The sequence below is a fragment of the Cryptomeria japonica genome, chromosome 1 (assembly GCF_030272615.1).
Source record: "Cryptomeria japonica chromosome 1, Sugi_1.0, whole genome shotgun sequence".
Lineage (NCBI taxonomy): Eukaryota > Viridiplantae > Streptophyta > Pinopsida > Cupressales > Cupressaceae > Cryptomeria > Cryptomeria japonica.
In genome coordinates, this window is record NC_081405.1 from 246,187,154 (window position 1) to 246,200,829 (window position 13,676).

Consider the following 13,676-nt stretch of genomic DNA (forward strand, 5'->3'; position numbering starts at 1 on the left):
AGACCCCATGAATTACCTAGGTAGAGTTGACCTAACTCCTCATCATGCTTAAAAAAAAATCTACCGATAACATATCTAACAAGAATAAAGTTTTCAAGCCAACTACAAACAAGTAAAACAATATTAGAAACAAAAGAATTATCTTAAATACCATTTTTAATATAAATTTATTAAAACATCTCAAAATCATTTTCTCATGCTTTCTAATTGACAACACCAACAATCATATAAGAAATAAAAAACACTCTCATAAATACACAAATCTCCTACTTTAAAAACAAGACTAAGGAACAAACAAAATCATGCAAATCAAATAAAGCCAAAATCATAAGGAGCATTTCACTTTAAAAAAACCATTTATTTTCATCACACAAAAGTTAACTACTCATATAAAAACCAAAGTTATATTATATAAAAGCCAAATTAAGTTATGGACATAAATATAAAACCGCGTGTTGGTAGGAAAAAAAGAATACCATGTTTGTTTTTATTACTTATTAACGACTTTGCACAATATCGTTCTCACAAACAACATTTCCTACTCAAAGTTTTTTAAAAAAGTACATTGTACAATCAAGTAAACTCTGCAACTCTCAAGCCCATCCGCCAGTCAAAGCAATGCAGACCAAGATCGAGGTAAACGAATATTATCTACGGATTTAGAATCCGTTGTTTTCGATATTTGTCAATTACAGAGCAAATCATTTTTTCGTAGGCTCAAATATAACCATTTGTTTTTTATTCGTCTGTGGAACTCCACACAATATCAGTTGGGACTTTATTTGATTTAAAAAATTCTTCGCGAGAGCTTACATTTTCTTAGTTCATCTGCTGCAACGGGAGATACTGTAAGTATTTTCCCCCACCACTTAGAAATACATCATTAATTTTACAACAAGTGATAAATTACTACGAAAATTCTTAATTTTATTTTCCGACACAAGCCGATTACGCATGTTTTGTAATTTTCCAGACCTAAGGTCTCCTGTTATATTAATTTCCGATCATGGGGGTGTGATTCTGTTAACTGGGGTCTTATTTATAACCCTGTGTATCAGATAAGAATTTTCACATAATCCTCTTTAGAATTTAGCCAATTGAGGTTTCGTATATAATTCTCTGTTTTAACCGAGAATTTCATTTTTTTCCTGTGTTCGTAGCAATATTTAGTTAAATTGTAATTTGTTTCCCTATGCTCCAGTGCTTATTTAGATAGTTTGGGATAAAGCTCAACAAAACATGGTAAACTAAAAAGAGAACATTTTAGCATAATTCATAAAAATGAATTGAATTGTGTACAGTCCAACACAAATAACATGAGTCACAAAAAGAAAAAACCATATATATGCTATTAGCATATTATTACATTATCTTAAATCACGATAAGGCAAAAGTTTTTATCATTGAACCATACTGTCATAGTGTAGCTGATGTTTTCTACTGAGCAAAAAGAGAAACTGCTGCGGTATACAAACAGGAAACATGTTTTTAGCTTTTTTGTCTTTCAAAAATGATTTTAATGTATTTTTAAAATCTCTTGTTTTTTTAAAAATTGGTTTATTCTACCCTCATGAGGCTGCAGTGAATATTGCGAAGTTTTCCTATCTGAGAATTAGCAAGACTATCAAAACTTGGCAAATCTGGCAGAGACATAGCTTGTTAAAAAGTTAATTTTGAACTTGCTTCCAATTTACAAGCGCACTCCATCATGACTACACAACTCCTTGAAGGCTTGAACAATTTAGAATGAATATTTAGAAGCTGAGAATAGTGGAACACATGTCCCAAAAAGAGTTCTGTAGCCTGTTGGATGGATTTAGACGATCAAGGTGTTTTGTAATTTATTTGAAAGTTCAGCGTTATTGAAATTATCGGGATTACTATGTGTGGGATGTTTGTACCAAATCCCAATGATTTGTGAGGATAGATAAAACTATTAAAATTTCTTCTATTGTACACTGATGTTTACCATTTTATTTAAAGCATGAAGGAATGAATTATCAAACTTAGGATACTGTTTGACTTATTTAAGCCACAACATAATTATCTATTCCTCATAATTCATCCAAGGTTTGGCTTGAACATTGGTCATCAGCATGGCAATTGCCTTGCCTTACCATTAGACGATGCTCCACTGGACATTCAATAGTTAATAGTTAAAATTTTGGTAGAATGCTTGTTTCCTGCCTTGCTTTTCGTCTCTGAAGCTCTAGATATTCTAATCTGACTGGTAGTAAAAGCAAATTTTGTATAATTGTATTTGCACTTGGTAAAGGATCTGACCAGATAGATCCACCCCTGCTATTTATAAAGGAAAATAACACACAGACATATAGGTTTTTGGTTAGCTTTATAAGTTTACCAAGCTTCAGCGAAGACTACAAAATGAGAGTACATGGCTGACACATATATTGTACTTTGGACCATGGAGATACCTTGAACCCTACTTATTTTTCCAGTCAGTTAAATATTGGAAGCTACAACTGTTATCAGTTTGCTGCCACATAAGTTTTAGAGTTATTGTTCTATAATTAAAGGGCCAAGGCTATGATTAGCTTTAATGTCCTTACCAGGAACCACAAATTACAGAACGTGGTGGTATGATTATATGGAGAGTAGGGGGTAAATGAGTTATTTGAAGATTCTCTAGTTTTTCTACCATCCTCCCATTTGCTTTCAGCAGGCTGCACTCTCATTATATCTTTGCTTCCCCCAAACTTCATTAGCAATAGCTGATACAACTGATTGATCTCAGCATCCTAAATTAGAACAGATTGTCTGCAAAAGGTAGAAACAATCAGGTAGAAGAATAAAAATTATGCTATATCATCAATCAAGAAAAAATATGAACATTTAATTGACATTTTATTCTAAATTCTCTCATGTTGGCATCGAGCTTGGGGAGTCTCTTTAATGGAGTCTCTTTAATTATCATTGACTACATTGATTAAATTGATTGTGACTCCAGTTTAGGGGCCTTTGATTCCATTTTATCATGACAACAATGGATTTTGTACTGATGATTATGCCCTTGACACTAATTGTAGATGAGCCTAAGAAATAATGATTGCATCTATATAATGAAAATCATATATTTCAGAATGAAAATATTCTCTAGATGGTAGCAATGTCCCAGTAGATGGTGCATAGCATTCAGAATAACATCAGCAATATCATCCAATAGCAAACACTCATCCATAATAACAGAAATAATCTAATTTTGAATAGATTTGAGAGGATTGATGTTTTGCACCGCACTAAAGTGTGGTTCAAAATGTTAGTTCTCTTATCTATGTGTAATTTTTCTAGAATTATTTTTTCTTGTAACATTGTGGAATGCGGAAGCTTGATGTTTTTTGTAATCCAATTCAAAGGCAAATAGTAATGCAGAACAGGAATTTTTGATAAATGATGGCACATGGCCATAAATACCAATTGACAGAAATATGAACACAATGTCAGTTAAGAGGGCACCCTCCAGGAAGCAGAAAAATTAATGATAAAAGAATTATTCTATGACTGATAATCAATTTATAGCCAACTCTAAGTTGGGTCATCCCCAGATTCCTAAGGGGCCAACTACTTAGAGATAATCAATTCTAGAATCTGTTATCTTCTAGTCAGAAGTTATTTGTACCATGCATTGGCTACTCCATATTCCTACATTACATATGATGACAAAAGAATGATTAGGGGCACAACATTTCCTCCTCCTTTTTTATAGTGTTACTCTCAACACTTAAATAAAAATCTTTTGATGGATAAACAATTTAAACTAAGTTAGTTAACACATGAAGCAGTATAGCTCAGAATTCATTGTCTTCTCTATAGATTTTTGTGGGGGTAGATAGAGGAACAGGGTTCTTTTGATTCAACTGAAAAGAAAGTGTCTGTACTGCAATCTCATTAGTTCTATACTGGAAATCGTTTTGTTTAAGTTTTTCGTGTATTCACTTATGTTTAAGAAATGATTTGGTCTCCAATTGCAATCATATAATCTCAATGCAGCTTCTTTAAATGATGTAAATTGCATTCTAGTGTTAATTATGCTCAAGTTGATGAAATGACATCCTTTTCTGAACTATGAGTTTCCTTGATTCAATTTTGATGGAATTCCACATGTGTTCCATGTGTCTCATGTTAAGCATCTGTAGGAACTAAGAAATCACACTGCAGATATGTAGCCATGACAGATGCATTTGTTTCATCTGGAAAATCAGCTTGTCTTTTATAAACGGTGAAGATCTTGTCTCGATAATTTCTATTCATGAGTGGATGGAACTAAAACAATAAATGTTGGAAGATAAGTACTGTTGAAGCATACAGATCAAATTTAGCAAGAATTTTTTTCTTTTTTAAAATGGAAAAGCATGCTGCTATAATTCATTGGCATTTTTTATCCATTCATTTTGTAAAGATGAAAGGCCTTCTATTGACGTTCATCCTGGAGGCTGTTGCACTTTATCACAATCATGTTTTCAAAACTTACAATATGAAAAAAAATAATTACTGACCAAGAATGCAACGTGGCCACAGGCTACTAAAATCTGTGAAATCCCTTTGAGGATTTATATTGGACAAACATCAGTTTTCATGTAGGTTTTCCTTTCAGAGAATTCTGAATTTGACAAAAAGAGTAGAGATTGGGGCACATTGTTAACCGACCATGTAATAATTACACAGGGAAATGTAAATTTGAGAACAGAACACATTTTTGGTTTTATAACCCAGGTCATTTACATGGTTAAAAATTATTAAAAAAGGAGTTTGAAATGGTTGCAGGAAAAAGGACTTTTATATGGTGCACTGAAGCCAAGATTTGATGCTGTTAAACTTTTGGAAAGTGGAGCTGATACAACTATCTGAGCCATTACTTTTGAACCAGATTTTTTTTGTCTTGGGAGCAGTTGCAATATATCTTCCTCGATTTCAAACAATTGAAGTGACATTACCAATTTCTTGACCTGTGAGTCCCAAGGGAATACACACATGACAGGATTGCAGTTGAGGTTCCTTTCTGTCAAAAAGATTAGAGGGCAACAGCTGAAGAGCTTTAAGGTGCTGCTGTAGGCTTTTTAGGGATTGAAAAGAAGCGGTTTAGCTAATAGACAAATAGATCTCCTAAACTTGGAGCATTCAGGATGGGCATACCCCTACAGTGGACAAAAATTACATGGTAGACCAGATTTAATAGAATGAGAAAGTGAATAGAGTCTGTAGACTAAAATCATATGAAAGTAAGTTATTGCTATTTTGTTATATTTCATGGAGGCAAGATAAAAAAAAAGTATTGAAATAATGCTTTTAAACAGACATAGACATTTCAAAAAGCATTCAAGTGAATTTATATGTAATAGGTAGGAAATATCTGGGTGTGCATGCAAATCAGAGTTTTCTGCATGGATGTTACATGGAAGAAGGGAGGAGTGATTCTCTCATTTTATACCTTAAGTAATTTTGTTTCAGTATCTGGTAAATGGAAAGATGAAGAAGAGGCTCCTCAGTGTCTCAAAAAGCAGGTCGTTTTGTACTAAATTTTTTAAAATAGGAACTTCATTAAACTTGAGGTGTTCGAAGTACTGGAAATTGGCATTCATGTGTACTGATGGCAGAATATTTTTTTTTCTCTAATTGGGTCAAGAGAAGGAACTCCAGAAGTTACATTATAACCCCATAGAAAACACTCTACTTCTTTATTGAAAACAGTTGGAGAAGACATTGCTGATAGCCCAGATTTGGATCTCAATGATGTTAGCTTCCCTTTTGGCACTGGCAGCAAGGAGTTAACATGGTACTGAAAATGTCGTAGAAGCTCCTATTGCCAAAGAGAACCTTTGCATAAACAGCGGACAAGGTGCAGAATTCTTTGATGAAAGCAGCATGCATGATTTAACTAATGGCTATGAAATGGAGCTCACTAGTCTACTAAAACACAGAAGGCGGGCATTTGAAACAAAGCGACCTTTGATATTTGAGGCATCATCACTGAAGTATGGGTTTAACAGAAGAAGTCCAGATTTAGGCTTCTTAGCTAATTTTAATATGATGGATTTTTCTGCTGCAGACAGAAAGAAGATATTAAAATCACCAATGGTTGAAGAGAATGGTGGGACTGTCCTGTTAATGACGTCTAGTTCAAAATCAATTCTAGCTGAAGACAGAAGCCCAAATGCAGAGGTTAAGGAAACTCAAGGCAGGTTATGGAAAGCTGTGGAACACAAAGAGGTAATGTATTCTATGTGGACTAATCTATTATCTCGAAACATGCATACTAAAATAGTCGAAGGATTGTAATTTATGTTCAAGCTTCTTCTGCAGTTATATTGATGTGGCATTGCCAATTTATAAAAGCTCTAGGGTTAAATTCTTATTCCTTTGATCACCTTACATCTAGGCAATGGTGTCAATAGATAACCTTTGACAGTGATTGAATGAGTTCCCTGATCATTTCTTTCAATTTTTTTTTTTCATGACAATGTTCATGGTATTTCTGAATGGTGTTTTCACCTTCATTAGAAAGGTGAGGAAGGACTTTAATAGATTTAATAAAAATAAAGTTGATCTATTACTAAAAGAAAACGAGTTACAATATAGATGTATCAAGGAGATTACATCAGCCACAGCTTGCACAAAGATTCATACAATGAGAATCACATAATTGAAGCCAAGAAGGCTCAGAAAAACCAGTCCGGTAAGCTAAATATGCAAGTTTGGCACACCATTATTTAAGGAATTCAGAAGCCAAAAGAGAACAACATATAGTATTTTTTAATTGATAATAGATTACCAAAGAAAATACCGAGAGTACAATCAGATGCAGCAAAGTGGGCATATACCCAAGACTGCTGCCCCCAAAAAAGATCACGTAACAGCAGTATTGCAATGTCCACTTACAGACCCCCAGAACCAGACCAAGGTATATTACATACAGTATTCAGAGCAGGAGCATAGAATGACCAACAGATCTGGGGTATGAAATAGGCCAGATTCACCAACAAGGAAGCCGGAGCTGTAGCAAAACTGAAAATAAACTGATTGCATAGTAGCCACGGGATAATGATATAGCCAAAGAAGCAAACCTGATGAAAAACTGCCTGTACAGTGTCCACAAAGTCCTCTAGCCTCACAGAACTGACAGGGACAAGGATGAGGAACATCCTAACTGAACTACAACTTGCCAAATAGTCAATAGAACCCATGGAAGAATAGACGTGGAGAAAGCCTGTACTGTATTCACACTGTCAAATAAACCCTTGCCAAAATAATGTATCCCTGACAAATATCACTGCCAAAACCACTGCACCCCTGCCAAACTCTTGTCACAGCACCATGAAAACAGAACCATAGATCACTAAACCTCATGCCCAAATCTGATGCAGCAAGAATAGTATATTGCTGCACTTTGAGGTGACAAAGACTCATAACATATAGTATTGTAACAATATATTAAGGTATTAAAACTGGTAGCAAAATAGAGTCTTTTTAGAATACAGTAAAAAACAGTCTTCAGCAACTCCCAGCAGCATCTCCTGCAGTTGCTTTCATTATAAGCATCAAATACGAAGGTACCAATGGGGGTAGAGAGAGTACTCGTGCTTTCACTATTATCAAAATTCATTTCAATATCAGCATCTTTTTCCACGGTTAACTCATAATTATGAATTTTACAACACTGCTTTTGAAATTGCATATAATCTTTGAGAAACTTTTCATCAAGATTTTTGATGTGATGAGTCCAGAACTGGGAAAACTTGATATGCAATTTGTAGACAACGGTGGAGCCTTCATCCACAATCTTCATAAGTCTGTCTCTGGGAATCTCCAAGGTCATAGTAACTTGTTCAATAATATAAAAAAAGTTTAAAAGAGTGGTTCTAATGGAAGATTCTGTAAGGTGCTTTCTTTTGTCTTGAAAAACCTCCTCATTTCTCATTTTCCAAAGAAACCAGAAAATCTCAATAGAAAGCACAAGCCAAAAAGTATTAAGCTTAGGATGCAACTCATCATCATACTTGTCATGTCTTCTAATTCGGATTAAAATATTTAATAATTTTTTTTTAAAGTTGGGCCTAGTCATTTCTATTTTTGGGGCAACTTAAATAATGGTTTTCAACCCAGTTTGAGGACTCTGCAAGTACTCTCCAAAACTCTCCAAACTCCTGAGTTGTATCTCTAGCCGAGTCCAATCGCCACCGACTCCCATGGCGAGTCTAGAAGAGTTCTGGGGACTACTTGTCCGAGTCTCACCCCAGGACTCTCTTGATCCCAGACTCGGACTCTTGAGTTCTGGGCATGAACTCTTGGGTCCACTTGGGTGTGGCTAGGGAGGTAAAAAAACATAAAAAATTGACTTTTTCTTCTTCACTCTATTTAGCCCAATCTTGTCCAAAACAGGTATGAACAATGAAATAGGAAAGGAAGGAGAGGAGAAGAGGAACATTTGAGACCCAAAAAGACAATGTTGAAGAAACAACTCATCATCATTTTGATACTATAGCACCTTCTAGTTCGAGCCCTGACAAATTGAGTTACATTAGGACGGGAAAGAGGAAGATGTACATTGTATTTGGTTGTTATTCTCATTTTGACATATCATTATATGTAAACATTTATAAACTTATGATATTACACATTTGGAAGTTCGAAACTATGAGCATGAATTATGAAATTACAAATATAATAGGAAAGGAAGGAGAGGAGAAGAGGGACATTTGAGACCCAAAAAGACAATGTTGAAGAAACAACTCATTATCATTTTGATACTATAGCACCTTCTAGTTCGAGGCCTGACAAATTGAGTTACATTAGGATGGGAAAGAGGAAGATGTACATTGTATTTGGTTGTTATTCTCATTTTGACATATCATTATATGTAAACATTTATAAACTTATGATATTACACATTGGGAAGTTTGAAACTATGAGCATGAATTATGCAATTGCAAATATTGAGTGTTTGAAGATCATATGAAATGTGTAATGTTTGAATTATGACAAACTGATGGTCAATTTAGGCTTTTATGTTCTCTAAATGCATTAATTTCTTTCTTTTTTTGTAAAACTAAGTCTTTTTTGGCCCACTCCTAGCCGAGTGTTTTGCTGAATCCGTGCTGAGTCCCAAGTCTGAGTCCAAATTTTGGGCTGCCGAGTCCAAGTTGTCAAACTTTGGTTTTTAATTTTCTTTTTCAAACACAATATAAAAAGTATATTTAATATAAAAGGTTTGTTGAATCTAAGGCATTTAAGGACGAGATCCCTTGGTTTGTTTAGTGTTTGAGATGACAAAACCCCTCTTGAATCCCACATTTGGGATCAAGGACAAAATACCTTGTTTCCAATCTTGGTTGATTCCATCCAAATATCACATGTTGATTTGTGGTGAGTTTGGATTTTGCTACAGTGGTTTTGGTTAGCAAAAATAATCATTTCATCATCAATGCATATTTGAGGGTTTATATATTGAATTTTAGATTTTTGGTGAATTTTTTGGGCATCCCAAACGGCTGGACCTGAGTTGTTACAGTCATACCAGCTGTTGGTTGACATCATTGGAGGGTTTTGACACTATTTTAGGAGGTAGCCCAGCTACAGAAAAAATGAGAAATTATTTTCCAAGGGTGGTGAACCATTTTTTTTTTGATAGTTATTGCTGATTTGGGAGGTGCCAGCTGTGAGGACAATCTATACATGCTTATTTGACTCCTTTTAGGTCTGATTTGTGTTTCTAGGGTCTGATGTTCATTACATCGGTGGCAAGGAGGATTAAAAATAGTTTGTTTGGTCATTGTAAGCTCGTACAACGGACGTACAGCTTCTGTACCAGTTTGTACAACCCTTAAACCTAGCTGGATCAGCCAACCACACCACTCCAATAAGGTCTATGTGAGTTAAAAATTGTAATTTCAAATTTGGTTTTGGTTTTAGAGCAATTTCCAACTTGTAATCAGTGCAAAAGTCAATAAAATCAGACTTTGAGGGTTTCCAAATTTATGTTCGAATCTGATTTGAGCATTTAGAGTGACCTAGGGTTTGACCTAGCCATTAAATTTATCAAAACTTGGTCCAGGTTTGTCTTAAGTGTTTGAGGGTTTGATCAAGTATTTTCCATAATTATTGTCAATGTTCAGTTTGTTTCTTGTTTCAAGAAAATCAGAAAATACAAAAAAAAAGTATAAAACCATAAAAAATATAAAGGGGACATTACAATACCAAAAGTTATTCCTACTACACCACTGAATAACACTCCCTTAAACATAGGCCAAATCAACTAAGCTTTTGAACAATCAAAGAAAAGATAATCAAAATCCTTTGGAACATTGTGGCTAGAACAAGTACTAAAGTCTAAAACCATTAACATGATAAAAGGAACCAATAGTAAACTTCTTGGTAAAAAATAATCAATTTTAAATTTTAATAGAATTTTGTAGACCTCTTTGATAAATATATGAAAAATATGAATATAAAATGAAAACAAACACCAAGCTTAAGAGATGTAGTGCTTTTGATTTGAGAATTAGTTATGAAATCTTAGAAATAGTTGTGTACTAGATGAGCATCATGGGAAACCTCTCTTTTCTTACACCTTGATAAAATTCTAAGCTAGTCAATTTTCGAATGTAATGACTTATGTAGTTGGCTATACTAATTGAAATCATTCACTTCATAAAAGCTGCATCAAAACCCTTGGTTATGTGTCAACTGTGCCAATTCAGCCTTATGTATTTTTCAAGGGTACTTTGTATTTGTTTTAAAAAAAAATCATTTTTCATTTCCAATGGTCATTTTAAACTTACCGCCTGAAAATGTTACAAGTTGTGGCATTAAAAAGAAATAGTTTCTGGTTCAATTTTCTCCCCGTATCATTATCTACGCACAACTGTAAATGTTTTTTAATTTTTGAATGTGGAAAATTTTCCATGAGATATGTTAGTTTCTTCTCCTAGTATTTCTCTTGTTAAATATTTTTTTTCTTCACAAAGGAATGCATTGTTTCTGATTGAGCAAGTTACTTGAAAGGCAGAAATGTTGTGAAGTTTTGTGCATCTATGAAAATTTGGAGACCTCACATTAAAAAAACTTAAGGACTACTAAAAGGCTATGTCACTGCACACATGCATAAAATTCAAAATATATACACTGGCCAACTGTTTTTAGGATTAAGTATACTTTATGGAATCATCCTGGTCTATAAGCATCATCTCAAATGAATTATCTTAGCACAATTGCAGGTACCAGGAAATCTTTACTACCTTGAAGGTTAGCAAAGAAATAGGAAATACCTCTCTGCACCTTTAATGATAAGACTTAAACTACAACTTTTCTTTTGACAGATAAACAGACACACAGCATTGTAAAATCACATTTGAAGAGGCCTGTAAGCATTGAGTACAATCTACAAAGCATATAACACCTATCATTCTGCTATCTGTAAATCACAGACATGGTAATTTGTAAATTGCAGCAAGTTGGCAACCACAGTAACACCTCTAAAACACAATGCAAGCAACATGATCAATTTGTAGACATCTAGGAAAAAAGTAAGGCATAAGAGAGAGAAGAATTATTGACTTTAGTGCCTCAAATTTTAAAATACTCTTAACCTGCAGAACAAATGACCGCTGTAGTAAATTTCAGCAACCTGCACTCTATTCAGTCATCCAACAACGGAGAGTATATTTTACATTAAACTTATGCTTAAATAGAACTCAGATCATCGTGATTGTCTCTCAAAATTTGGAGTCGTTATTGCATCCTATATGTTCTGTTGTACACTTGACACATGCAATACAAACCTATCAGCCAATCAACTCACTTGATTGACTCATTAAATCATGATTCCCACAGTTAACTGAAACTAATCAAGCAAACTCAATCCCTAAGCAGATGTGTTACCTTGTAGTTTTCACTTATCACTACTGATAACTCTAAGCTGTGGTCATCCTTGACAATCTCATCATTTGATGTGACTAATTTCATGAATGATTCAAATGTGAGCGAGTGTAAATGTGTGCACCTTAACTAGTTCATCAAGGCTGTTTATATATGTAATAGCACCCTGACATGGTGTATGACATGTATTTATTACATGTCAAATAATCTTAAATTTTATTGCAACTTAAGAAATACATTTTTATTCAAACACATCATTAACTTTTTAGCCAAGAAATATCAAAACAAAATAAGGTGAAAAGAATCAATTCAGACAAAATAAGCCAATATTCCTACTTTGTGACAAATGGATTCTCCTTCAAATGAAGTCATCTCTAAGAAACTGTAATGTCCCTTTTTAAATTTTTTTAGTTTCAAGCCCTAACACATAGAATATAAGCTTTGCATTTTTTTTTTTGGTCGATAAACGACAGAGCTGGAGATATTAATATTAAAAAGTTAAATGTTCCAAATTTACATGGAAATAATCAGTTTGCGTACCCTTTTTGGCCTACCTTAGAGCTAGAAATTCAAAAAAGGACAATATCCCTAATTGAAGCTATTTTTCATCCCACAAAATAAAGGGAACGTGTTGACGTGTTTGAAATCGCATTGCTGCAAACTCCATACGGCCAACGCAGAATAGAATAGCCGACTGATTATCCTACTCTCTCTTGAGATAAGGAAGTCTCTAATGCTGTTTTTCTAAGTTTGATCAAAGGAGACTACCTCAAGGTTTCTTTTGTCAGGTCTTGACTGCGGGATCTCTCAGTGGCTTGATGTGTTTATGCTGGAAACACAAGGGGGCTTACGTTTGATTGGTAATTTCATATGCGAATTCCCAGGGACCTCTTTTGGTTTTCTTTCAGGTGATGTTGATTTATTTGAAGCTGACTTAGCAAGACTGGATTTCTAAAAAAAGGATAAAATTGGGAGGAAAGAAAGGAAGGGTAGCGAGAGAGAACAGTAAATATTAACTAGGACAACAGATTTACCCAAGCAGACAGACACCTCCAGGAAACCAGGTTAAGCATCATCAGTCATTCAGACACAATGTTTGCATAAACTTAGTGCAATCTTCAAAGGAGAAACCAGATTTTCATATTACCAAATACAATATTAGAACTTCTATATTCATGATACGTGTACTTTTGATAATCGAACTGAATCATAAAATAGCCCAGATTAACCATGCAGAAAGGAAAAAAAGCAATCAGCTATCCTCTAATGGTATGGACTGTGGAGATTCTATCAGATGCTTGGTAAGAACTGCTGTATAAAATGAACAGACATAATTAAAAGCTTTCTAATTTAAATGAAGAAGGAGACCATGCACTCACAAGGAAATTTGAAGGTAATTTCAATCCATTGTATTAATTCCTGCAAAATTTCTTCAGAGCTTTCGCAACAATTCAAGAACTTCCTCCTAAATGAAGGAAAACCAGTCCCCTTAAATAGGTTTCCAAAAATGGATGAATGGCCAAGATCTAATCTAAACAAGTGGCCCAGATTCATCCTTACAAAAAGAGGGACCCACACTCATAAATAGGGAGATAAATATCTACAACTACTCAAAAGGAGCAATAACTACCAAAGGATAATTACAACTTTAAAATAATCCAAAAAGGGGAGGTGCACAAAAAAAACTTTACAATATGTTGACCAAAAGTCAACTGTCACCCTTTTGGGACAAAAGTGCACTTTTTAAGACTTGGAGGGAAAAAAGCATTTTTGAGAAACTGCTTTCT

The 13,676-nt window shown here is 34.3% G+C and overlaps 1 protein-coding gene across 4 annotated transcripts in view; it reads left to right on the forward strand.

Annotated features, from left to right (window-relative positions):
* Positions 1-484: 484 nt before the first annotated feature.
* The window catches only part of LOC131079533 (uncharacterized), an 82,384-nt gene continuing 69,192 nt past the window's right edge, over positions 485-13,676 (forward strand). For 2 of the 4 annotated variants that reach the window (XM_058017524.2, XM_058017507.2), the window contains exons 1-3: positions 485-636; positions 771-848; positions 4,783-6,225. In XM_058017524.2, coding sequence (XP_057873507.2) covers positions 5,881-6,225 — 345 coding nt within the window. In that variant the 5' untranslated portion in view covers positions 485-636; positions 771-848; positions 4,783-5,880. Of the gene's footprint in view, positions 637-676; positions 849-4,782; positions 6,226-13,676 lie in introns of those variants that run through there. The other 2 variants (XM_058017516.2, XM_059216976.1) reach the window with 2 other exon arrangements.